The sequence below is a fragment of the Pogoniulus pusillus genome, chromosome 40 (genome assembly GCF_015220805.1).
Source record: "Pogoniulus pusillus isolate bPogPus1 chromosome 40, bPogPus1.pri, whole genome shotgun sequence".
In the NCBI taxonomy this organism is placed as follows: Eukaryota; Metazoa; Chordata; class Aves; order Piciformes; family Lybiidae; genus Pogoniulus; species Pogoniulus pusillus.
Genome location: NC_087303.1, coordinates 2,920,399 through 2,945,942, shown reverse-complemented (window position 1 = coordinate 2,945,942; position 25,544 = coordinate 2,920,399). Strand labels below are relative to the sequence as shown.

At 64.0% G+C, this 25,544-nt stretch overlaps 2 protein-coding genes across 3 annotated transcripts; both read right to left on the bottom strand.

The window, feature by feature from the left end:
• Nucleotides 1–2,491: 2,491 nt before the first annotated feature.
• On the bottom strand, nt 2,492–6,073 carry CDC6 (cell division cycle 6). Of its 2 annotated transcripts, none has more exons than XM_064174314.1 (12): nt 5,992–6,073; nt 5,515–5,746; nt 4,949–5,167; nt 4,670–4,869; nt 4,352–4,515; nt 4,106–4,212; nt 3,835–3,974; nt 3,647–3,747; nt 3,460–3,524; nt 3,105–3,304; nt 2,861–3,001; nt 2,492–2,780 (listed from the first exon to the last, which is right to left on the bottom strand). In XM_064174314.1, the coding sequence occupies exons 1-12, from the start codon at nt 6,064–6,066 to the stop codon at nt 2,691–2,693; spliced, it is 1,734 nt and encodes a 577-aa protein (XP_064030384.1). In that variant the 5' UTR covers nt 6,067–6,073; the 3' UTR covers nt 2,492–2,690. The 2 variants fall into 2 exon arrangements, with proteins under 2 accessions (XP_064030384.1, XP_064030385.1); XM_064174315.1 differs by lacking the exon at nt 5,992–6,073 and adding an exon at nt 5,865–5,949.
• Nucleotides 6,074–7,084: 1,011 nt separating this feature from the next.
• WIPF2 (WAS/WASL interacting protein family member 2) lies at nt 7,085–24,850 on the bottom strand. The gene is made up of 8 exons (XM_064174354.1): nt 24,758–24,850; nt 13,694–13,818; nt 13,059–13,191; nt 12,773–12,895; nt 11,671–12,333; nt 10,186–10,395; nt 9,941–10,042; nt 7,085–8,482 (listed from the first exon to the last, which is right to left on the bottom strand). The coding sequence occupies exons 2-8, from the start codon at nt 13,754–13,756 to the stop codon at nt 8,442–8,444; spliced, it is 1,335 nt and encodes a 444-aa protein (XP_064030424.1). The 5' UTR covers nt 13,757–13,818; nt 24,758–24,850; the 3' UTR covers nt 7,085–8,441.
• Between the last annotated feature and the right edge of the window lie 694 nt (nt 24,851–25,544).

Here is a 25,544-nt window from a genome sequence, read left to right as displayed (position 1 = left end):
ACGAGGCCTGCAGCCGTGGAGGGGCCCGGTGCCAGCGTGGCGGGGTTGTGTGGGGTCCTGCCCCGCACCCCTGGCCCCGGTGCCCGGCAGGAGCGCAGCCGAGCGGAACGGGGCTGTCAGATGGAATCTGGGTGCCGGCGGTGACGGAGCGGCGGGAGGGGGCCGTGCCCGCCACGTGGCCGCTTATGTAAGGAGAGTGCAAGGGAGGACAGGGAGACGGTCGGGGCACCGGGGACACCGCCGAGGGGACACCAGGTCCCCGCCACGCACACGCGGGCGGCCGCGCAGCCGGACACGCACACCGAGGCCGGCCTGTGGCACAGCCGGGCACTGCCCGGCCCCGTGGGCACGGCACGTGTGTGCGGGAGCGAGGCGACCTGGGCACACGTGTGCCAGAGTGGGGGGACAGGGTGCCAATGGCCCCCTCGGCCTTCCCCTGCTGCCGCCGCCCTGGTCACGGCACAGGGTCTGGGTCTCCCGGGGTGTCGCGGTGGCGGCAGAGATGCCCCCGAGCTGCGGCGCTCCCGCCCCGGCGCTGCCAGCCCCTCGCGGAGCGGTGATGAACGGCTCCGGCGGCGGCTCCGGCACCCGCGCGGCTGAGCCCATCTGCGCCATCGATTTTTCATCCACTGCGGCAGAGAGCGGAGCCAGGCCCGCCACAGCCGCGGGTAGGCTGGCAGGCTGGCACAGCAAGGACAGCTGTGTTGCCACACTATGGGGCCACATCGTCCACGTCACTCTGCTGCCCCCATCCCCCGTCTCTATGCCACCCAGGGGGCAGCGCCGGGAGCGAGGACCCTCCAGCCTCATAGTGGGATGCCCAGCACAGCCAGTCTGGCCCGGGTGTAGGGATGCCCTCGGTGCCCTGTCTGTACCCTCCTATGCAGCTGCCACCTCACCCAGCACTACGGTGGGCACAAGGGGTTTGGGGACAGAGGAATGGGGGAGGATGTGGAGAGCAGGGGCACCGCAGTGCCCACCGGCATCAGCACCACGTCACTGCGGGCATAAACTCTGCCAGCCCCTTCCTTCCGGGCACCGTCACCATGTGCCACACCGTGGAGATGCGTCACAGCCATGGGGTAGGGTGCAGCAGCTACAGCCCATGGGGAGCCAGGGCCCACTCTGGCAGCCTGTGGCTGACCCAGCTCTGCCCATGGGTTTGGGAATGCCAGTCCCAGCTCAGCCCTGGGAGAGGTGGCAGGGCCAGAGTCCCCGCTCAGCCCCGTGGTGTGGTAAGGGATTCTCCCAGCCCCCTGGCACGGTGAGGTAGGAACTGGGAGGTGGAGCAGGGCGGGCACAGCCTGGCTTGAACCCACTGCCCCCCTTCCCGTGCCACTGCACACGTCTGACACATGGCAGCCCTGGCTATAAATAGCCCCGCGGCAGCCAGCGGCTGAGCCACGCTCGGGGCCCGGCTGGGGCCACCAGCTGCCTCCTGCCATGCATGCCCCTGCCTCAGTTTCCCCATCATCTCCCCTGGCAAACAGGAAAGGACCCAGCAGCCAGGGCCTGACCCGGCCCCAAGGTGGCCCCCAGCATGGCAGCGATAGGTGGTGCCATACTGCACTGAGACAGGGGGTGGGAAGGAGGAGCTGCACCAGGACACCCAGCTCAGTAGTGGCATCCAGCCTTGGGCCCAGGCTCTGTTTTGGCACTGGGTGCCCAGGGCAAGGATGCAGCCACTATCCCTGTGTCCTGGCACAGCATGGGGGCCTCATAAGGCATGGGGCTGTGATGGGGTACAGGACAAGGAGGGGGCTGGCAGGTAACAGGGGCCCACGGTGGGGCCCAGGGAAATCAAGGCAGGGCAGGGACCCCAGCACCCTACTCTGCCCCCCCCCAGCATCCCATCTCTGGCCTGGTGCTGCTGAGGGCAGAGTTGAGGGAGGCCAGGGGGAGACTGGGGGCTGGCCAGAGGCGAGGGGGAGTGAAGTGGCTGTGGGGCTCTGCTGCAGCCCCCAGCCCCTCCCCACGACCCTGCCGGCCTGGGTCCCTTCCCTCAGCCCCTCCTCTCTGCCCTGCCTGCCTGCCCCCCCCGCCCCCAGTCAGGGAAGCTGCAAAATTAGGTCAAAGCCTCATTTCTGTGACACAAGCAGAGGAGCCAGAGCCAGGGCTGGGGGGAGAGGCTCTGGGAGGCCCCAGCCCTAGGGCAGGGAGAGAAGGGGCAGAAGCAGAAGCCAGCACTGCACTGGTACAACTTTATTAATGCCAGGAGATGGAGCCCCACTGCCCTCCCCACCTCCAGCTGGGCACAGCCTGAGGTCAGCCACACTGGGCACCCCTTTGCCAGTACCAGCACCACCATGGGGCTGGCACTGGGACCAGTGCAGCCAGGAGGCTAGGGCTGTTCCCAGAGGCACTGAACAAGCCAGGAGGGGATAGGTCCCTGGGTGACCCTGGGATCGAGTGGGCCAGGGGCACCTACTGCCCACAGCTGTCACGGGTGCCAGGCTCCTGCCTTTGTTAAAACCACACAGAAATAACAACGTTAAAAATACTTAAAACAGTGATGAAAGTGCCCCGGGACAGAGGATCCCAGGGCAGGATCCAGCTCCCGGCCCAGCCTGGCCCAAACATGCCCCAGGACCCCAGAGCAGCCCAAACCTTGCCCAAAAACCCCAGAGTAGAGCCCCCCCAGCCCACACTGAGGAGCAGTGGGGAGGGGGCTGCAAGGGTAACAGGGGAGTCTAGCGCAGTCCCTGTGCCAGGATGCTGCCCACCAGTGTCACATCCTGCAGCCTGTGCTCCACTGCTGCCTCCTCCAGCTTCAGACAGACCTGGGTGAGAGAGGAGAGAGAGCTCAGCACCACACTGCCAGCCCCCAGCCCTGCTGCCAGCCCCCAGCCCCAGCAGGTACCTTTGCCAGCCGAGCCTCCTTGGCCTTCTTCAGCTCGAGGACACCGCGGGACTCCAGGAGGGTGACAAGGGACAGGCACTCAGCTTGGTCCACTGCAGGGAGCTGCTGCTGCCGGCAGACCTGGCTGTAGGTGTCGTGGAGCTGGGGAGGCAGGGTGGAGGTCACATCTCTGCACTGCACCCAAGGGAGACCCCCCCCGAGACCTCTCCCCACCCCACTGCAAGCTGCTTTTCCAGCCTCTCACCTTGCCCAGTGTCACCTCCTGGGTACGCAGGTGCCTGGTGAGCAGCAGCATGGAGCAGAGCAGCAGCTTCTGCTGCAGGGGGAAGGTGTCCTGGGCCCCCCTGCCCCCCGGTGCCAGTCGGTCCCCAAACACCTCCGAGATGACACGGGAGACATGCAGGAGCCCCACGCGCCTGGGCACTGGTGACACCGAGGAGTCTCCTGGGGGACAGGCAGTGGTAGGGGACACCAGGGAGATGAGAAAGGGGAAGGGGACAGGGCAGAGCTGGTACCCCAGAGAGGGACCCCAGACCCTGCACAGAGGCAGCTCAGAGGTGCCCCTGCAGGGTTTTGCCTTTGCTGCAGCAGGCACTCACCAACGGGCAAAGGCTTGAGCAGGGTCTGGTTCCGCACCTCCAGCTCCACCACCTCCACTGCACGCCTGGGAAGAGACAACCTTGAGTGCCAAGCAGAGCTGCCACCCTGCCGTGGGCAGAGAGCCATGCAGGGCTCACAGGAGTCACACCAGTCCTGGCACCACCGAGTTCTGGAGCTTGCACTGACCTGCAGACATCCAAAGCCTTGCGAGCGTCACCGGAGACCGCGGAGACCTTGCGGGCACAGAACTGGAGCGCAGCAGCATCCAGGACGGGGTCACCTGCCACCTGCCAGGGCACCACGCACCATCAGCACTGCTGCCATGGGCACAGGGCCCAGGCCACCCTCTGTGTGGTCCCCCTCCATGTCCCCACCTGCCCCAGCCGCTCTGTCAGGATGGCAGTGAGCTGCTCCTTGGTGTAGGGTAGGAAGTGCAGCAGCTGTGGGCTGCCAGTCGGGCAGGCTGCCAGCCTGGCCAGGCTGCGGTCGGTCAGGTCCAGCGCGTTGGCCAAGCCTGTGGGCACAGCAGGGGGAGGGGGGAGGGGAGTATGAGTGGACTTGTAACTCAAGGACTTGTACCTCCCCAAACTCCTCAAAACAGGAAAGGTCCTCAGGGTGGGCAGTGCCACTCTGCCACACACTCACCCACAAGGACGAGCCTGGAGCCAGGCAGCTGTGGCCAATCGAAGAGGGTGTAGAGCACATCCTGCCCCTTGCTCTCCAGCTGGTCCAGCTCGTCCAGCACCAGCAGGCTGCAGGCAGAGGGACAGCCCAAGTCAGCCTGGCTCTGCCCACCAGCCCCCAAGCCTGCTCATGCCACCCTGATCAGGGAGAGCTGCTGCCAGGCTGTCAAGGGGCAACCCCACACCACTCCCAGGGCAGACAACTCACACCATAGGCCCCTGGGCTGTCAGCTTCTTCTCCAGCCTCCGCACACCCTCCCGGCCAGTGGCACCAGACAGGCCCAGCTCCTGTGCCATGGCAGGGAAGATGCCTGCTGGGCTGCTCAGTGCCATGCAGTTCAGGACGATGGTTTTGCTGCCGGTGAGCTCAGCCTGTCAGATGTAGGAGCATTACACCACCAACAACTACCCAGTGCCCCCCTACTGCCCCCCGCCATGCTTGCCTCCTTCTGCCTCCACTGCTTCCCACCACCTTCTGCTGCCAACCTGCTGCACCAGCACCTGCAGAAGGGGACCCCCAGCTCACCTTGCAGTCGAGCAGCACTCGGCTCAGGCAGGCTGTTTTCCCTGTTCCAGGGGGGCCACTGATGTAGAGGCTGCCAGGCCGGCGCCCACAGACGTGGTCCCGCAGGAACTGCCGGATGATGCCAGTCTCCCTCTCCCTGGCATGGAGGCGATCGGGCACCGCCGCGTGCAGTGCCCGCTTTGCCTGCTGATAGCAAGTGCCTGTGTCAAGGACAGAGAAGGCTCAGTGGAGACTGTGACACCCCCAGGACCCTGTTCCCCTTCCCAACCATATTCTCACCTTCCTGCCTGAAGAGCTTGGTGCGGGCAGGCTGCCCACTATGCCGCTTGGTCTCGGGGGTCTCCTGCCCTCCACGCCATTGGGATGGCCTCGGGCTGCTGAGCTTCTCGGGGGAGGCTGGGGGGTCCCCAAAGAGCAGACGGCGCCCCTGGTTCTCCTTGCTGCGCTTGACCGGGGAGCAGGGCTGGGCCTGGGGGATGTTGCAGAGGTTGTCATCACCTGCGGAGGAAGGGAAAGGTTCAGCAGAGTGGCCGAGCACATGGGAGCAGCCCCCGGTGCTCACGGCGAGCTTGTCTGCAGGCGAGGGGATGCCTGTAACCCGCCGTGGCTCTCCCCAGGGGAGGCGTCACACTTCAGCCCCCCAGCTGCAGCTTTTCCTCCCGAAACTGGGTGGAAGCCACAAACGCAGCTGTGCAAGGGACAGGGTGGAGCTAGGTGGGTTCCCCAGCACCAGCAGGGTGAAGTCCGCACCCCACAGCAGCTCTTAGGAAAGAGGTGACCCCTCCCCCCCCAAAGAAACTTTCCTAGAGGATCAAAGGGGAGGGAGCAGTGGTAGTAGGGCTCACCCAGACGCTTGCGGGGGCTCAGGGGAAGCACGTTGGGCCGAGATGAGAGTGTGCTGGAGGCCGCTCGGCCGGGGTCTGCAGGACTGGAAGCTCCGGGGCACGACGAAAGCCGCGGGGTAGGGGAATCAAGGCCGCTCTTGGCCGGCGGGGTGGCGAGGCAGCGGGAGCTCCTTCTGCGGGGGAAGTCGATGGTAGGCTGCTGCCGCGGGCTCCTGCTGGCCATGATGGAGCTCTGCGGATAGAGAAGGGACATCGGTCAGGAAGGGAAACCCCCAGACCGCAGCTCCCATTCGCCTCTGCTTCCCCCGTGCTGTATCGTCCCGCTCGGTCACCCCAGCCCTGCTCCCTACCTCCGCTCTTAATCCCCTCCACACCGGCGCAGTCCTGTCCTCCTGAGCTCCCTGCTCTCCTCGGAGCGCCCCACGTCCCCGCTCCCGTCCCTGTCCCTGTCCCTGTCCCCGCTCCACCGCCACCGACCTTCTCGCGCCAACTCGGCTCCCGCTCTGCGCTTCCCGCCAGCAGGCCGGCGCGGCCCCGCCCCCGCCGCCCCATTGGCTGCTCTGCGGCAGCCTCAGCCAATCGGGAGAGCTCGCGGCAAAGAGCGGCGGCCGAAGGGCGGGGCTGGCGTCCCAGCAGCCAATCAGCGAGGGCGCGCGGCTCATGTCGGGAGTTGTGGTCTACCGGGGCGGGACCGAGCTGTGCCCCCAGCGCAGCCTCCCACCGTGCGCAGTGCCCGCAGTGCCCCCAGCGCAGCCTCCCACCGTGCGCAGTGCCCGCAGTGCCCCCAGCGCCGCCTCCCACCGTGCGCAGTGCCCGCAGGGCCCCCAGCGCGCCCAGCGCAGCCTCCCACCGTGCGCAGTGCCCGCAGTGCCCCCAGCGCCGCCTCCCACCGTGCGCAGTGCCCGCAGTGCCCCCAGCGCAGCCTCCCACCGTGCGCAGTGCCCGCAGGGCCCCCAGTGCCCCCAGCGCAGCCTCCCACCGTGCGCAGTGCCCGCAGTGCCCCCAGCGCAGCCTCCCACCGTGCGCAGTGCCCGCAGTGCCCCCAGCGCAGCCTCCCACCGTGCGCAGTGCCCGCAGTGACCCCAGCGCGCCCAGCTCAGCCTCCCCACCGTACACTGTGCCCACAGCGCGCCCAGCGCAGCCTCCCCACCGTACACTGTGCCCCTGGCTCAGCCTTCCCACTGTGCGCAGTTTAGCCTCCCCAGCGGGCGCGGTGTCCCCGGCTCAGCCTTCCCAGCGTGCACAGTGCCCCCGGCCCAGTTCAGCCTTCCCACCATGCGCAGTGCCCCCGGCACAGCCTTCCCAGCGTGCACAGTGCCCCCGGCCCAGTTCAGCCTTCCCAGCATGCGCAGTGCCCTCAGTTCAGGCTTCCGAGCATCCCCAGTCCTGCCTTCCCATGCTTCCAGTACCCTCATTCCCACCTTCCCTAGTTTCTCCCACACCCCTGACCCTCTCGGGGGCCACTGCCCTCGCTGCCAGGGGAGAGGAGATCCTCAGGGAGGCCCAGAGGCCCCCTTCAGCACTCCCTTCCCTTTGCCTATCCCCCCAGACAGGACCCATCACCACTCAGTCTCTTTATTACCTTTATTTAAATGCAGTTTCAAGCTCCTGGGTTTTTATTGTTCCCTCTTAAAATACCCCCCACACTCCCTAGGGGGTGGGGGGCACCCAGCGCTTGGGGAGAACCTTTATTGACCTTTATTTAAACCAAACAGCAGCAGTGGTGAGGTTGAGGGGTCCTCATCCTCCAGAGACCACCTCCCCTCCTCCATGAGCAGCCTTTGCCCTGCTCTGCCGCACTCCAGTCCAAACTGGGAGAGTTTCCATCTTCATAGAAAAACAAAACACCAAAACAAACCAAAACAAAAACCAAAACCCTAAACCCGACCCCCAGAACAGTCAGGGAGGGGGGAGGGGAGGTGTCAGCACCCCCACAGCGAGCCCACTGCCCTCCTACAGTACAAGCAGTTTACAACGTACAAAAGAGATCAGTAACTACAGTTAATGTCCAGCCCCCCTCTGAACCGTGAGTAAATAGAGAGTATCCAGCCCGGTACCGGCAGCCGGACAGGGCAGTGTAAGGCAATGCGTCAGCCCCAACCCCCACCCCCTTCCCCAGCATGGGGGCTGTGGCCTCAGGTCCCTTCCTATGCCGCCCACCACCTAAGAACCAGAACAATCAAACCCACCCCCTCCCACCCCGGGAATGGCACCTCCCAGCTTCCTCCACGCACCCTTAGTGTTTCCCCTTAAACGCTCAGGTTTGGTAACGTAGTGTTAAAAGCCAAGTGGCCACCGCCAGGTATGCCCTCACCCCAGTGCTGGGTGGCACTGGGCATGTCCCTACCTCCCCGCCCCCACTCCCCCACCCCAGTAATGTTGGGGTCTCCCCACATGGTCTCACTCCCCACCCTGCTCCTCCACTGGCTCCTGTGCAAAATAGCAATGGACTGGGGCAGGGCAATGGGGCTGTGCCAGCCCCTCCCAGCCCCTCCCCGGGCTCCGCCGCCGGTGCAGCCGGTGGTCACGCAGCGTCTCTGTCCTGACCTACCCCAGCTCCTCTCCAAGCCCAAAGAACTGGGCCCTGAGCCACCACCCCTGGTCCCAACAACCACCTGGGCACAGGTCAATCTCTGCCCCAAGTCCTGGTGCTGGGTCTGGACCCGGAATTAGCGAGGAGGAAAAGGCCCTGGCCGGGCTCAGCAGCAAGGTCAAGGAGTCCCCGGGGGAGCCTCGCAGGTGAGGGTGGGCTGGTGGAGAGCTGGGCAGGGGGAGATCTGCTCGTCCTGGCGCCGCTGGCAGAGCCGAAGATGCTGGGAGTGTCTCATGCAGGGTCCGGGGGGGCCGGGGGGTGGGGAGGGCTTGGCGCAGGAAGGGGAAGGAGCTCATCTCTCTGCTCAGGAACAAGCCACCCCTGTGAGCCACTTTCACCTGGGGATGGGGGGCAGAGGGGGGGCTCCACGTGTAGCTGCAAGACAAGAATCATACAGTCAGGCAGGTTGGAAGAGACCTCCCAAGCTCATCCAGTCCCACCTAGCACCCAGCCCTGGCCAATCAACCAGACCATGGCACTAAGTGCTTGAGCCAGGCTTGGCTTCAACACCTCCAAGAAAGATGTTTGAGATACATGTCCAGAGAAGGGCACCAAGGCTGGTGAGGGGCCTGGAACACAGCCCTGTGAGGAGGGGCTGAGGGAGTTGGGGGCGTGCAGCCTGGAGAAGAGGAAGCTCTTAATGGAAAGAGAGATTGGCATTGGAATGGGCTGGCTGGGGAGGTGGTGCAGACCCCATCCCTGGAGGTGTTTAAGAGGAGGCTGCATGAGGCACTTAGTACCATGGGTTAATTAGAAGGTGTTAGGTGCTAGGTTGGACTCGATGATCTTGGAGGTCTTTTCCAACCCCTTTAATTCTTTGATTCTGTGATGACTCCACCATGGGCAGCCCACTCCAATGCCAATCACTCTCTGGGAAGAACTTCCTCCTAACATCCAGCCTAGACCTCCTGTGGCACAGTGTGAAACTGTGTTCCCTCATTCTGTTGCTGGTTGCCTGGGAGAAGAAACCAACCCCCCCACCTGGCTACAACCTCCCCTTCAGGTAGACAGCAATGAGGTCCAGAAAACCCATCAGGAAGCAGAAGTGGCAGCGCTGGAGCCAGCTCCTTTCCCTCCTGCACACCCCCACACCAGCTGCCTCCCCCCCTACTCCACGCTCCCCGCAGAGATCTGGAGCCTGGGATTTGCCAGGCGCAGCAGCCGCTGCAGCACGCACGGAGAGCTCAGGGCTTCTCAAAGCCACATTAAACATTCATGGCTCTAAAAATAAACGAGCATCCCATTCTCCCCGGAGTCTCCTCCGGGATCCGCAGGGCTGAGGCGCAGCGGCAGCGGCACAGCAGCAGCAGCAGCAGCAGCACGGCACCGACAAGGGCACTCTGGGCTCTGCTGGCAGCTCCAGGTCCCTGTGCCACCGCACAGGGCCCATTCTGGGACACGCAAACAAGCTCTTGACACCTCCCCCTCCTCCTCCCCAGCTCCTGCCTCACACCTTGGGGTCAGCTCCCGGGGTGGTTTTCTAACCACTCCGGCTCCTCAGGGCAGGAATAAGCCCTGTGGTGCTCCTCTGCCACAGGTGAGCAGGCAAAAAAAGGGAGAGAGGTGGGATTGGGACACCCCCCAGAGGCCAGATCCTCAGCACCCACCCCGAGCTCAGCAGCCCAGGGAGTGTGGGCAGAGCCCAGGGCAATGCTGCAGCAGAGGGAAGGACAGGGACTGGGAGCCTGCGGTTCAGGGCGGCTCACACCAGCCTCTGCACAGGGACAGACAGCACAGTGGGTGGCCGTGGCTACAGTGCTGTCACCTCCTGCCAGCCACCAGGCCAGGCCATGCCGGGCAGCGGGACACCTCCTCCTCCTCCTCTCCCCTTACCTCTGTTTGTTTTGCTGGGGTAGATTCTCTGGAAGTATTTAAATTCCTCTGGGGCTGGGAAGTCTTCGACAGGATGGAAGGAGTACTTGGATTCAAAGTCATCTGCAGGGAACAGGGAGAAGGGGCAGGGCAGGGTGAGCAGCTCTGGATGAGCACAGCTGAAGGCTTTGGCTCTGCATCAGGAACCCCCTCCCAGCTCCAGTCCCCCCCCAGCAGCACGGATTGGCACCCAGGGCCCCACTCACCCAGGAATGATCTGACAGTGGAGATGGAGTCTCGGTGCCCGTTGCGCAGTGGCGGCGGGGGTGGGGGCGGCCCAGCCGGCGTCCTGGTGGGTGGTGGCGGTGGCTTCCCTCGGCTGGGAGGCTCGGCAGAGGGGTGCAGTCTGTAAGGGGGTGGGGGCGGGGGGGCGTCACGCCCTCCGTTTCGCAGCATCGGCGGAGGGGGCGGAGGGGCTGCAGGGGAAGCAAGGGAAGCTGGCTCAGCACCGCAGCCTGCCAGGGCCCCGCGGCCAACCCTCCCCTCGGCAGCGGGGCCAGGGACGTGCTCCGAGGGAGCTTTCCAGGCCAGCTGCTGAGCCAGGCCAGGCCTGCGGCCAGCGCAGCCGGCCCAGGGATGCTCCTACACACACCCAGCGGAGATTTCCTGCTGGCTCCTCGCAGCTCATTCCTGCCGTCAGCTGCGGGGACAGCCCAGCCCGCACCCCCACCGCTCGCCACCCACCTCCCCGCCGCTGCTCCAGGCTCCCGCACAGCCAGGCTCAGGGCACCCTCTGCACAAAAGGGGACCCCAGGAGCAGCTACGAGATGCACGCTCCAGGGTCTGAGTGCAGCAGGAGCCTGCCTGCCAGGCCCGGGAAGCCAGGTCGGCAGTGCCATCGAGGTGGTGACAGGACCCACGGCCCCTCCGACCCACCTCTGGCTCTCGCCCAGCCTCCCACAGATGCACAGTGGCAGCTCATGCTCCTCATTAGGCTAATTACAGCCAGACTTAACAGAGCAGATCCCCTGCCGTAACTCAAAGGAAGGATTCTGGCAGGGCCGGAAGGACAGAGCGGCTTGGCAGGGCACCAGGCGGGAGCTGCGGTCTGGAGCCCAGGAGTGCGGGGAGGGGCACCGGGGCGAAGCCACCGCCGCTGCCAGCGGCAGGGACAGGCTCACGCCCAGTTCTGGGTGGGAAGAGTGAGCGGCTGCCACCCAGCCACCCTCCCCAGAGGGTATCTGATACCAACGTGCCACACGGGTGGGCACAGAGCCCTCTTGGCCGGCAGCACTCTGAGCCAAGCAGCGCCAAAACCAGGCTGGAGAGGGGCAGGATGGTGCTCAGGGGCTGAGCTCTCCTTGCTCTGCCACCACTTTTGTCACCACCTCGGTAGCACTTAGGAAGCAACCGCAGTGTCCACAGCTCTGGCTCCACTATGTTGTCACCTCCCACCCCAGGACACAACAACCTCACAGGCAGCCACAGCCCAGCACCATCAGGCGTGAAAGGAGCTGGGCAGGCAGCGGCCAGGAGCTGGGACACGATTGGAGGTGACAGTCCAGGAGGTGACAGTCCAGCCACTGCCTCTGGCTCAACCCCGGCGCTGACTGCCACATGCGGGCACAGCCTTGCTGTGCCCCGGCGCTGACTCTTCCCCTGGCATCTCCCACCAGCTGCCCGAGGGCAAGTGGCTGCCCCCTCACCCAGCAGTGCTGCTACCGAGGCCCAGCACAGCGAAGGGTTCTCACCTGCTCCGCGGCTCGGGGGGTCTCTGGCCGGCGGAGGGGGGCGGCTGCTCTGCAGAGAGGGGGAGGCGGAGGTGGGCGGCGGCGGTGCCAACCCCCGCAGGGGGCCTGGCGTCTTCCTGTGCAGGGAGTTGTGTCTCTGCGGCAGCTCCGGGGCGGACTCGTTGCTGGGGCTGGAAGGGCCGTTGGGGACAGCGGGAGGTTGCCGATAAGGAGGGGGTGGGGGGGCGAGAGACTGGCCCTGAGCTCCCGACCCCGTTCGGATACTGACTGGGGAGGGAGGGGGTTTGATGGGGGGCGGGGCGGGGGGTCCATCCCTGCCGCCGGGCAGTCGCTGTCCCGGGGTGGGCGGCAGAGGCTTCTCTCGGTTGTAGGAGGTGACCTTGGCGCCGCCGTGTGCCGGAGGGGGTGCGGGGGGCGCGGCGGAGCGGCGGCCGGGCGGCGGCGGGGGCGGGGCGGAGGAGCTGTGCTTCATGCCGGTGCCGCCAGCCGTGTTGGGCCGGGACAGGTCCGGCAGCGAAGGCCTCTGCGTGCGCGGCAGCTCTGGCGGAGAGCCTCGGCTGCTGTCGGCGTCATCCTGAGGTCGGCTGTTGCTGGCCGGTACCGGGGGCCTGGGGGCAGCTGCTCTGGCACCGGGGACTTGCAGGGTTTGCTTACCGGAGCTGTCTGTGGGAGGGGAAAGCTGAGTGAGTGGCCAAGCATGGCACGGCGAGGGCCAGCAGGCAGCGAGAGCGACGTGCCCTGCCCCTGTGTGGCACACGGGGCAGCCTTGTCTGGCACAGGCAGGGAGCTGGCACCGTGCTCAGCCACACGCAGCTGCCTGCTCACCTCTGCTGCCTGCTCACCTCTGCTGCTTGCTCTCTGGCCTGCTGAAGGCAGCTTGCCACGGGAAACACCAGAGGAACCCTCAGCTCCCAGACCAGGAGAAGGAGGTTTGTGCAGTGGGCACTGTGGCATGGGCACGGCTGGGGCCACACGCAAGGCTTTGATTTGGGGTCACTGCTCTAACCATCTGGAATCCCCCCCAGGCAAGATCCTCCACGGCCTCCTGCTCAGGGTCCTCCCCAGGGAAGCTCCCCAGAAGCCACAGGCAGGCAGCCACTACCTGAGCTCTCCTTGGCTCCCACGGGTCTGAGCTTGGGCACGCCGCCCTGGAAGAGGCCACCCTTGGGCTGGATGCCAGCTGAGCCAGAGCCGTAGCTGCCGCCGCCGCCGCTGCCCTTGGGCTCTGGAAGGAGAGAGGGAGAGAGGCTCAACCTGGGATCATCAGCAGCTCCAACGAGCAGCTGCTGGAAACTGCACAGGTGAGAACCCAGGAGCTGTCCCGACGGGCACAGCAGCACCCTGGGTGGAGCTGGCAGCCCCCGGGGCCGGGCCAGGTGGGTACTCACTCTCCAGGATGGGTGCACTGCGGTCATTGATTTGTGTCACCTTCTTTAGCTTGGTCCCTTTACAGATGTCCTGCAGGAGGGCCCCACGGCCTCGCTGCTCCTCCCGGCTCAGTTTTGGCGGCTCAGTGTTCGCCTGTAGAGGAGGAACAGCTCAGCAGGAGCCCACGGACAGCCTGACTGATGTCCAGGGCAGGCACAGCCCTGCTCCACCCTCCCACCGTCCCTGCGCTGAGCCCAGAAGCACCTCTGCCCCTGCCAGCAGCTCACTCCTGGGCTCTCACCCATCTGGTGTGACCAGGCTGTCCTAGCTGACCCTGCTGCTGTTCTGGGCAAGGCTGAGACCTGGTCCTACCTAGACCCAGCTCAGAGACAGCCACGTGGAGGATCTCCTGCTCCCCACCCCAGGCCTCGGTGGAGCAGGAGATGTTAATGCAAAAAACAAAGGCACTTTTGTCCCCTACCACATCCAGGCTCTGCTGCAGGGGAATGTGAGGCCCAGAGGCCCATGGGTCACCTGAAGCCCTTCACGGCTGGACCCAAGGAGGTCTAGAGACAACAGAGGGGCCCTGGCAAGCAGCCCCATGTGCAGACAGGCCACCGCGGGGCAACCACCCAGGGCAGTGGGCGGCCCCTACCTGGCTGAGGGTGGGAGGCGGCGGGGGGCCTGGCGGCGGCGGCGGGGGAGGAGGGATTGGCATCCTGGCCCAGCTCCCGGTGGCTCCAGTGCTCAGTGCTGGGCGCAGGCCTGGTCACTCATTGCCTGCGGGAAGGAAGGAAGGAAGCGGTCAGGGACTGCAGGGGAAAGCTGCCCACAGAGAAACACGGCCCCAGGCTGCTGTGCTCCTGCCCTGTGCCTGCAGGTCCCCTGGAGGGGCTGCCAGATTCTCCCAACACCCCAGAACAGCAGGAACCTGTGGTGGAAGCCAACAAGAGCCCCCTGCCCTAAACCTCCAGGGCTCCCACCGCAGCAGAGGGCTGGCAGCTGGAGCTGAGGACGCTCTGCCGGCGCTCGCCTCGCTCAGCAGAGCAAAGCCGAGCCGAGCCGGCCAGGCTAATCCCACACCATCCACCCAGCTCCTTCAGCTGCTGCCAGAGGCTGCTCACGTGGAAGTGCGACAGGAGCCCAGAGCCTGCAGCCCGCCGGCAGGCACCGCGGCCAGCCCTGGCACGCAGCCCTGGCAGGCCCCTCCAGCCACGACCGCCAGTCAGTCTGCCAGGCCCTCCCCGAGCAGCAGGCAGCGGCACGGAGCTGCCCTGTGGCTCGCACAGGGAGAGAGGTTGGCTCCTGTGCCCCACCAGCTCTGGCACACGGGGACAGGCTCCCCCAACCACTCGGATCCGGCATCCATCTCCTGGCACTCTGCTGCCCATGCCCCACTGCACAGTTCCAAAGCCCTCCAGGAAGGTGTCCAGGCAGGCACCCAAAAAGGTTTCCCAGCACTGATCTGAGCACATCTCCACCCACCTCAGCATAGGCCCGAGAGGAATCGTGTCCCACGGCAGGGCTTACCCACAGCAGCTCCCAGCAGGGCTCAGCAGAGCCTGGCAGCATCAGCTGGCACTGGAGACTGAGCCCAGAGGAAGCAGGGACAGGAAGAGGAGCCTGAATCACTGGGAGATGACAGCAGGGGCCCTGGCAGGCTCGTGCCTCTGACAGCAGGGCACAGGTAGGGCCATCCTGGCAGCAATGCTCAGGGAATAGGAATGCGATGACTGGAGGCCTCTCTCACCAGTTTTGGGGCAGACCAAGAGGCCAAGGGCACAGATACCCCTCTCCAGGCCACTTATGTCCCCTCCAGGCCACTGATGCCACTCTCCAGGCCACTTATGTCCCCTCCAGGCCACTGATGCCACTCTCCAGGCCACTGATTCCTTTTCCCCCTGCTCCTTCCCCACTGGAGGGGTCACGATGCTGACAGCAGGGAAGTGCAGGACAGTTTCACTCCTGAAGCTTCCAACTGCCCAACCCTGAGCTCCAGGGTACATGCCCAGGGATGTCACAGGTTCACCCACCACAACCCAGACCTTCACTCCAGGTGCCCACGACCTCTGAAGCAGTCTGTACAAGGCACTGACACCCATCTCCCTTCTGGCACTGACCTTTTCTACCAGAGCACCTACAATTTACTGCTCCCTGGTACATGGAGGCCAGGACAAGGCCAGGTCTGTCCCCACGTGTCAGACATTCTCTCTCCCCAGTCAGGGCAGAGGTGTGAGAACAGAAGTGGACCAGCAGCATCCCTGCAATGCCAGCGGCTCCTGTGCCCTCCAGCAACCCAGCAGCTCTCTGTGGTTCAGCAGAAGAAAGAAGTCAACTCCTTTTAATTAAAAGCAGCTCTGCTACCAAGCAAGAAACTCCTGAGCTGCAGACAGCCTGGTTGAGAAGACAGCCCCCACCCCCATCTTTTGGTGTTCTCTGAGCCACTGGAGAGCTCCAGCTCCCTGGTGGCATCTGCACCCTTCCCTGGCACCTGTGGTGCTGCTTTACTCTGGACACAGCTGGAGGCCTCTCACATCAGAGGCAGGGCCTGGCAGCTTCTCCTTCAGCCCCACTGGGCCGGGATGCTGCACAGGCTGGAACGGAGCCCAGCACAGCCTTCTGGCCTGCACCCTTCCCACCACAGGCAGATCAGAGAGGGCTGCCAACCTGCTCGCCTGGCACCCGCTGGCGCTGCCAGGACATGTTGGAACAGGAGCATGGCTCCCCTGTGCTCTTTCCTACTCCACAGCAGGACAGCAGGGCCAGGGCAACACAAGCTGCTGCCAGGGCACAGCATGGCATCACGGGGTGGGGGGGGGGAGGCAGCGTGATGGTGTCGTGACAGGACTGGCAGGAGAGCCCTGACCTTGTCTGAACAGCAGCAGCAGGAGGTAATTAGCAGAGATAGAGCCCAGAAACGTGCCAGGTAAGGAGACTCCAGGCCGGCTCTCGTGTGTCACAGCCTCTGCCAGCGCAGGAGCGGTGCCAGCGCCGCGGCCGCCACCTCTGCTGCCTGCCACCCACATCACCTCCCCGCCACACTGCTGCCGCTCCGCCTGCTTACTCACGGGGGGATGCCTCTCACCCAGCTCTGCACCTCGACCAGCACTTGTGAGCAAGGGTCACAGGAGCCCTTGTGGATCCTCCCACGACAGGGACAGGCTGGCACGCAGACGGACAGGGGTTTGCTGGCTGTCAGCGAGGAGGCAGTGCCATGTGCAGGGCAAGCACCTCACTGGGTGCCCACCCCCGGCTCCGTTTACGCTGCTGCCCCCCACGTAAGCCCTGCAGCAGGCAGAGCAGCTTGGGAGAACCCCACAGCGAGGCTGCCAACGTCCCCTGCTGTCAGCAGAGCCGAGCAGCAGAGGGGCATCTGTACCAAGCATGCCATGAGTCATCCTCTGCCCGCATCTCACACTGCTCTCCAACCAGCACTGCACCCATCCCTGTCCCTACAGAGAGGCTCTGACCCAGAAGAGCGAGAGGAGGGGAGAGAAGAGTTTAAGCTAAAGCAGCTTGAGGATAAACTGGAGCTGAATTCCCCAGAAACAGGTCACTGCATTTCCAGCACAAGGCCCTGCTCAGGTTGGGGATTAACAGCAAAGGTCACATTGAGAAAAGGAGGAAAAAAACTCAAGCCACAAACGGAGAAGGACCCAGCTCGGCACAGGGGCCCTGCTGACTGCTCCACGGCAGTACACAAGCTCTGGGTGGGAAGGCTGGAGGGGATCTGAGCCTGTCCTGAAAACAAAGCTCACATCTTTCACGTCGGTGAGGACAGGCAGAGTTGATAAAGATTAGGGAGACACAAGCTAAATCCTCCAGGAAATAAAAACCCCTCCGAGAGGGTTCTCCAAACCTTGCTTCCCAGCCCCTGCTGTCTGGGGCATGCCTGACGGAAACCCTGCCCTTGGAGACAATGCTGCTTCCCGAGCTCCTTCCCCTTTGTTCTCGGTTACCAGAGATCCTTTCACCCAGCCGGATCCCGGCCCTGGGGAGCCTCCGGGCCACGGCATCGAGAAAGGGCCTGGAAAGACCTGAACGGGGCAGCCAGAACCACCTTCGTCAGATCAAAGCTGCGGCGGAGCCGGCAGGGGCAGCTTTGCACCTTAGCTGCTCCTCTCCTTTTGAAACCAAACCCAAACCCCGAGGAAGCTGTGAGAGCGCTGGGAGGAAGAGGACTCTGGAGGAGAGAGAGGTCACTGGAACCGAGGTGATCCTGCAGGAAGCTGCTGCTTCACCAGCACCGCAGCACCGACCGCGGGGCGCTCCTGTGGGCGCTTCCAGTTGGCACTCCCCTGCCATTCCCGGGGCTTCCGAAGCCTGGTAAACCCCGAGACCATTCCATTCGGCAGCCTCCTTCTGCCACAAACCACCTGAACCAGCCGGGACACGGCTACATAATCCCCACCCCTCATTTTTTCAAGGCACTTCTCGAGTCCCCATTTGCCACGAAAGGAGCCTGCTGCAGGCTGCCAGCAGCCCTGGATTCCGCTCAGCCCTCTCGGGGCTCTGCTGCCGGGAGCAGGACAGGCAGCAGTGACCTTCAGAGAGGCGTTCGCAGCCGTGCGGGGGGAATTTGGGCACTGTGGAGGATTTTGTCTTTCACAGCTCGGCTCGGGCTGCCGCGGCGAGCCCGCATTTGCAAAGCCGAGATGAAGAGCTTCAATCCTCGGGGAGGCAGCGGCTTTGAACTGTAGATCAAGAGGAATTTCCAGCCCTCTGATGTCGGCTGCAGAATGCGGCTGCACCGGTTTGGGGACGACTTTCCAAGGCTGGACCTCTCAAACACCCTCCCCCCCCCCCTCCCACCCCGCCTTCTCAGGGTGCCTTTATCTTCCACCTCCTCCCATCCACTCCAAGCTCAGCCCTTTCCCAATGCCAGAGCTCGGCCACTCCGAGCTCTGACATTTCTCCTCCTTCCCAAGGAGCTTTCGGCGGCAGCAGCAGCGCTGAAGATGCCACATAAATAATTTATCCCGCAAGACAGCCATTGCAGGATTTAAGGTCACTCAGGCTTTTAAAATCATATCAGCATGCTTTAAGAGAAGGAGCTGCCAGCTCCATTTGCAGCGTCTGGAAGAGCCGGTGCAGCCCTGCGTGCAGACAGACAGACAGACAGACGAACAGACACACTGCAGCCCCGCGGGATGCAGACGTTCACTCGGAATTATTAACAACCCACGGGCAACGACAGTGCATTTTTAACACAAAAGTTTCTGCTGCCTCAGGGATGAATTCCACAGCTCTCGGGTGGAGCAAACACATCCCCCCCCCCAAGAACGGGACCCCCTAGACCTAGTCTCCTCTCCAAGAATGGGACCCCCGGAGCCAGTCATCACCCCAGGAACTGGACCCCGGGAGCCAGTCCTCTCCCCAAGCAGGGACTCCCACAGCCAGTGTCCCTCCAAGAACGGGACCCTCGGAGCCAGTCATAGTATTATAGTATCACAGTATCATCAGGGTTGGAAGAGACCTCACAGATCATCAAGTCCAACCCTTTAACACAGAGCTCAAGGCTAGACCATGGCACCAAGTGCCACGTCCAACCTTGCCTTGAAGTGCCCCAGGGACGGCGACTCCACCACCTCCCCGGGCAGCCCATTCCAGTGTCCAATGACTCTCTCAGTGAAGAACTTTCTCCTCAGTCCTACCCCCAGGAACAGGACCCCTGGAGTCAGTCTTCCTCCCAAGAATGAGACCTCCGGAGCTAGTCCTCTCCTCAAGAACAGGACCCCCAGAGCCAGTCCTCTCCCCAGGCAGGGACCCCCCGAGCCACTCCATCCTTTAGAGCAGCTTTGAGCTCGGGTGGCTCGGCAGAGGAAACCTTTAATCAGCAGCGAGGAATCGCGGCCTGACGTTAGGCTGCGGTAAAGGCAAGAGCAGGAAAAGCTCATCCCAGGAGAGCACACAGACTTCCCTGCCTCTCCCTATCCCATGTGCCAAGCCAGAAGGGAAAGGAAACTGGGAAGGGAGAGGTGGCACAGGACGGGACGGGGCAGGAACCGCTCCGAACCGCCGCTCTCTGCCGCGACACCTCCGATTGTCCCAGCGGGAGGAAGCAGGGGGAGACGCAGGAACTTCCCCCGGCTGCTTCCAGAGTGACCCAAGGCTGGGAATAAGCCTCAGCACGGCCCACGCCTGGCAGGGAACAATGCAGCACTGCGTGGAAGCAGCTCCTGAGCCCATTGGGGTCAGCGCTCTGCTGAAAGCTCCTCCTCAGCCTGCAAGTCGGAGCCGACCAAGCTGGAAGCTCCCCCCAGGAACAAGGGAGCTAAATCCTGGCGGCCTCAGTGGGCTCTGAGCAGGATGGGAAGCAGAAAAAGGGCTCCAAAAGCTTCCCAGCTCACACCAGGCTCAGAGGCAGGCACCCAGAAGTCACCTCCGAGGCTCCGCACAGCAAACCCAGCGCAGCGTCAGACCTCGGCGGCTGCAGTTGAGATGCTACCAGCGAGGAGCAGGGAAAGGATTCCAGAGGTCAGGCACAGCCCAGAGCGCAGCTATCGGAGAGCAGCGGCAGAGGCTGAGCCGCACGGGGCAGCAGTCTCCGGCTCCAGCCTGCCACCCGGAGTTGACAGCATCGCCTGCCGCAGGAGCAGCCCCCGAGTCACGAGGCTGGGACAGCAAAATTCCCAAGGGAATTCTGCCAAAGAACAAACCTGCTTAATTGGAGGGGCCCCCGCTGCCGGCCGGGCTCACAACCCCAACCCTGCACCCAGACCCGCTCCAAGAGCTCGGCAAGCAGCTGGCCCCAGCCCCTGGGCAGGAGGGATGAAGGTTAGGCACTTCTGGCTCTTCCTCCTCTGCCCACTCCCCACCCCGGCAGTGATGCGTGGGACCCTCAGGCAGCGTTTCCACAAGAGGTCACCAAGACCCCTGAATTGGACTCGATGATCTCAAAGGTCTTTTCCTTGGGCTGTGTTGGCGTTTCAGGAGAGCACTCCAGAGGTCTGCAGTCTCCCAGCCCCTCCCCAGAGGCTTAGGGCAGAATCCTGGTGGAGCCTCAGGAGCTCCACACGCACTGCCTTGGAGCTCTGCAGCCTGGGGACTGAGCCTTTAAGGCACCGTGGGCACAGCTCCAGCCTAAACCCCTGTGCCAGGCTCTGCCTGGGGTTAAACACTCAGCTCAAACACTCCTGAGCCCCCACTGTGCCCCTTTGTCCAGCAGGGCAGTGCCCAGCACTGGACTAGGCTCCCCTGCCAACAGTCTCCAGGAGGGAGAACATCCCCCCCCATGCCCCCCTACTTGGGGGGTCTCTCCCAGCTCCCTGCAGAAGAGAAGGCTCCAGGGAGACCTTCTGTTGGCTTTGCAGTGTTCAAAGAGACCAAGCAGAGCCTGGGACACCTTCTAGCAGGGCCTGCTGTGACAGACCTGGGGGTGATGCTCTGAAGAGAGACTCAGGCTAGGGAGGGAAGGAACTTTTGGCACTGAGGGTGGTGAGACCCCAGCCCAGGGTGCCCCAGAGAGGTGGGAGCTGCCCCATCTCTGGCACCACTCCAGGTCAGACCGTTTGAGGTTCTGAGCAACCTGCTCTGACTGGGGCTGTCCCTGCTGGCTGCACGGGGACGGGGTGGACCTTTAAAGGCCCCTGCCAGCAAAAATCATTCCATGATTCCTAGCAGGGATCTTTCCTCTGTTGCTGGGGCTTCCAGAGAGGCTGAAGCCAGAGCTCCCCAGTTCTGCTGCCTTTTGAGCCACCTCTGTCCTGCAGGCACCCGGGGGGAGCTCTGCCTGCTTGCCAGCCTCCCATGCCCACTCTTTTGCAAGACCTGCTCAGGGCCTGGCAGTGGGGAGCAGCCCCAAAGGAGCAGGGCAGGGCTGGAGCAGAAGGTCCTCCCCCTGCTGCTCCACCAAACCCAGCCAAGTGTTCCCAGGGCTTTCCTAGGCAAAGGCCAAGCAGAGCTGCAGGGATTTGCAATCCAGAATCTGTAGGGCAAGTCACAGAGGCAGAGTGCAAGCCACTGGGTGTCATTTGGAGGTGCCCTACTGGATGGGCAGAACCCCAAAGCCACCATGGCCTGGCAGAGGGGCAGCAGTCACTAAAAGCTCATCACTGAGTGCTCCACTAAAATCCAGAGGTAGCTAAAGGAATGGATCTGTGCTCTGTGCCACACTCAGAGGCACTGGGAGCACATCCACAGGCTGCCACAGGATGCCCAGCACCAAGGTGTGACTCTGTGCCAGGCATCTGCCCCTGGTGCTTAAGCCAAGACCCTAAAGCTACAGAAACCTCCCAGCCAGAGCTGAATCCACGCTGCAGGCTCCAATGGGACAGGCTCAGGGTGAGCAGAGCCCTTGTGGGGCACGAGGATGAAGGTGGCAAGGCCCCAGGGACAGCCACAGAGCCCTAAGGAAGTGCCCATGTGGGTGCCAGGAGGATGCCAGCCAAGCCCAGCCCAGCCAGAGTTCTCGGCAGGGTCGGCTCCACACTCGGCTGCTCTTCAGGTGGGGAGGTGCCAAGAACTGGCTGCAGAGTCACAGCTGGCACAGAAGGGGCAGGAGGAGCTGTGACAGACGCAGAGGCTCAGCAGCCTTGCAGATGGATTCTGTCACTCCCAGCTCCTAAAGATGCTCAGAGGGCTGGAGAAGCTCTGCTGTGGTTGAGACCCCAGCCCCAAGCATCTAGCAAAGGAAGCAGAAGGGCACCTCAGCCCCCAGCATCACACCTTGGCATGGTGCTGGGGGCTCAGGTGCCCTTCTGCTTCCTTTGCCCTATCCCCGCGGTAGATTTTGACTCCCCCTCCCTCGAAAAATCCTTCAGTTTCTCACTCCAACCTCCTAAAACCACAGCAAAGAACAATCCCTGGCAGCTGCTCTGCTGCCAGAGCTGCCCTGGCAGAGCCAGCAGGAGAAACCCAACCCTGCTGAGCCCCTGCTGAGCCGGGCACCTTCCCCTCTTCTCCCTCCTCCCACTTTTGCTTCCCAGCAGAGAGCTACTTCTTTGGCACAGCATCTCTGCCTCCCTTCCAAGCAGCCAGATGTAAGTAAGTAGGTCAGACAAGGACCAGAAAAGCCTCAACACCACCACTTGAAAGCAAAAAGGGTGGGGGGGAAGCAAGCCCTGACCTGGCACATGCCCTGTCAACTTGGCACCATCACAGAGCTGGGGAAGGTTGGCAGTGGAGAGGGGGGGGTTGGGGGCTGGCATGCATCACCTCCTTCAATAAGAGCATCAAATCCACCGGCAGCAGGGTGAGAGGGGTATGGGTGGCAGAGTTCTAGCAGCCTGCAGCCAGCTTTGCAGCCCGGCATGGTTGTGGCATCTGCTGCAGTGGTGCAGCTGCAGAGGTGGCAGATCAAAAAAAAAACCATTCAGATGGACCCAACCCAGTGGAAAAGGAAGCAGAAGGGTGTGGAGGGTGGTGGCAGAGGTGCCAGCCACCAGCTGTGCTTCCCTTGTGTCCCGGCGCTGGGCGAGACTCACGCTCTGGTGGGCACCAGCTTGGCACAGCACTGCCAACAGTGCCTGCTTGAAGCCAAGCCCTCCCTCACCCCTCTGAGCACAAAGAGAGGTCTGTGCTGCCAGTCCCAGAGCAGCCATGGGAAAAAAGGCTCTGCCTCTGCACTCCAGCGGCCGTGCCACTACTGTGCCACCCCCGCCTGGCAGCCCCCGCCCACCGTCACGCAAGGTGTGAAGGGGAAGCATCTCTGGGGGGGGGACTCAGTCACAGCAGCGGTGTCCAAACACCTCGGGGGCATAACACAGTGGAATGGAAGCAGCAAGGAGCTGTGGAGAGCAGAGGTAGCTGTGCCACGCAGAGCCGGTGGGCACTGGGTGGGTTCACACTTCGGCTGCACACCCAACCTGCTCCCTGGGCAGCAGAGCCCAGAGTCAGTTCAGATCAGATCCACACTGGCAGCTAGCAGCAGGCAGGGACACTGCAGAGCAGAGCTCAGGCCAGGCCAGGGCCGTTCAGGCAAGCTCCTGCCCGCAGCCAAGTCTGCCAAAGGTAAAAGAAGGCTGATCAGGGATGGCAGCTGCCAGGGCTCTGCTCAGCTGAGCTCCAGCAAAGAGACCTCCACGCAGAACCTCCTCCCTGGCTGGCCTGAGGACACTGCCACACCGGTCCCACACCAGTCCCTCACCAGCTCCTCACCCCAGCAGCAGCCCCCAGCCCTCGTTTAGCCCAGAGAGCAGGGCTGGGAAGCCTGAGACAAGGCAGTCAGGAGGTGCTCAGCTTCCTAGCGTCAGCTGAGGGTCAGGAGGCAGCCACAGCCCAGCCCTGGGGCCCAGAAATGCTGCCCAAGGCCAAGCAGGTGATGGGAGACAACACGAGCTGGACCCCCCCCCCCCAGGCTCAGCACAGGGAGCAGATTAGCAGCAGCAGCGAAAGGACCTCACAGCAAATCAATTCCTGAGCTGTGCTCACAAAGTCCTGCCAGGGGATGCTGAGATCCCTTCGAGTTTTTGGTGCCCTGGAAGCTGCCTCCCAGCAGCTTCTCCACGACCCAAACAAATGACACCTGGACAGAGCCCTGAGCTCAGCTCAACGCCCAGGCACAGCGGCACAGGGGCACAGCCTGCCCACCCCTGCGTGGCACACGTACCTCACAGCCTGAGCCCATCCACATCGCAGCTGATGCGTGCTGAACCCCACGAACAGAGAGCTGGGGTGGGCAGGAGCTGCCCACCAGGGTCAGCTGCAAGCTCAAGGGCAGGCCTGAGCTGCATCAATTCTGCTGAGTCTCCTCGGGTAGCAGCGGGGGAAAGCTGCAGCTGCTGGTGCCGTGGCAGTGCCACCGTCCCTCTGTCCCACAGGGCACAAGCAAACAATCAGCTACTCATTCCGTTTGCTCACAGCCGAGGGCTCTGGAGGGGTCTGGTCATAAATGCGCTGCAAGAACTCTGTCCCCGAGGCCGGGGCACTGCCAGGGCAGCGTCTGGCAGGGGCAGGCGTTGCCGTGAAGCTACGTGAGCAGGGAGGGCCCCGGGAGCGGCAGCCGCGGCCGTGTTTACCCGGAGCAGACGGCAGGGCTCAGCTCCACCGTGGCAGCCGCAGCACTTCCCTGCCCGGCCATATGCTGCTGCTGCCTCACACTCGGCTGCTTCCCGGTAGGCAGAGGCTGCTCAGGCCGCAGCTTGCCAACAGCAGGCCCAAAACAGCGCTCAGGCTGTGACACAGCTTGTGGACACCAGGCCCGGGCCTGACCCTGCGAGCATCGTCACCCCCGAAGGGCACCGCTGGGCACCCGAACCTCCCCTGGCAGCTGCCCCGCAGGCAGCCCCGGAGCCCTCCCTGCGTCCCCTGGGGAGCACCGGTGGAGGCGGGGAGCGAAGGTAGAACGTGAGGAGCACCTTTGTGACACGGGGAGCAGCTCTGCCCGGGCCTCCCGCAGAGCCCCCAGCCGCCCCCGGTGCACTTCACCAGCAGCCCTCCGGCGCGGCCAGCAGTGACCCCGCGGCCCGGTCCCGCCGGCCCCGCAGACCCTACCGCGGCCCGCGCAGAGCCCAGCGCACTTCCAGTCACCCTCCCGCACCCTGCAGAAGCCCAGCACAGACTTTCCTTCCCCAAAAAGGCCTCACACAGACCCCGGAGAGCCTCCGGTCCCCTCGCTCCACCGTCCCCCGGGGTTCCTCACAGGCCCCACACAGCCCCCTGCCCCCTACACGCCCACCTCGACTGGCGGGCGCCTGAAGAGAGGCTCTGGGGTCAGCCGCCGCAGCTCGCCCAGGCCTCCCTCGTCCCGCAGCCCCCGGCCCGGCGCCCCCGCGCTCACCCGCCGCCCGCGGCCTCCTCCCGCCGCACCCGGAAACGCGGCCCCGCGGCACCGTCCGGCCCGCAGCGCCGCCGAGCAAAATGGCGGCCGCCGGCTCCCACTGCGCCTGCGCCGCCTCGGCCGGGGGTGGGCGGGGCGCGGCGCCATGCTGGGGAGGTCGAGCGGCCGCGGCGGGGCGGGGCGGGGCGGGCGCCGCGGGCGCCATCTTGGGAAGGTCACCGCTGTGAGGGGGACGCAGACTTCCTCAGCGGCCGCTCCGAGGGGCGAGGGGTCCGCGAAGTTACCGATGTAGGATTTCCCGCTTGGAAGCCAAGCAGCCGAGGCGGGCAGGAAGTGTCACGGCCGAGCCCGGCTGCCGCCGCCAGCGCCACCCCGTTCGCCACGTTGAGAGGGTCGGGCGGCAGCCTGGCGCCGCCATGTTGGGAAGGTCCAACTCGGAGCTCCTCTCTGCCGCCCCCTTATAGAATCATAGAACCATAGAATCATCCAGGCTGGAAGAGAGCTCCAAGATCATCCAGGCCAACCTAGCACCCAGCCCTAACCACTCAACCAGACCATGGCACTAAGTGCCTCAGCCAGGCTTTTCTTGAAGACCCCCAGGGACGGTGCCTCCACCACCTCCCTGGGCAGCCCATTCCAGTGCCAATCACTCTCTCTGGGAAGAACTTCTTCCTAACATCCAGCCTAGACCTACCCTGGCACAACTTGAGACTGTGTCCCCTTGTTCTATTGCTGCTTGCCTGGGAGAAGAGGCCACCCCCACCTGGCTACAATGCCCCTTCAGGTA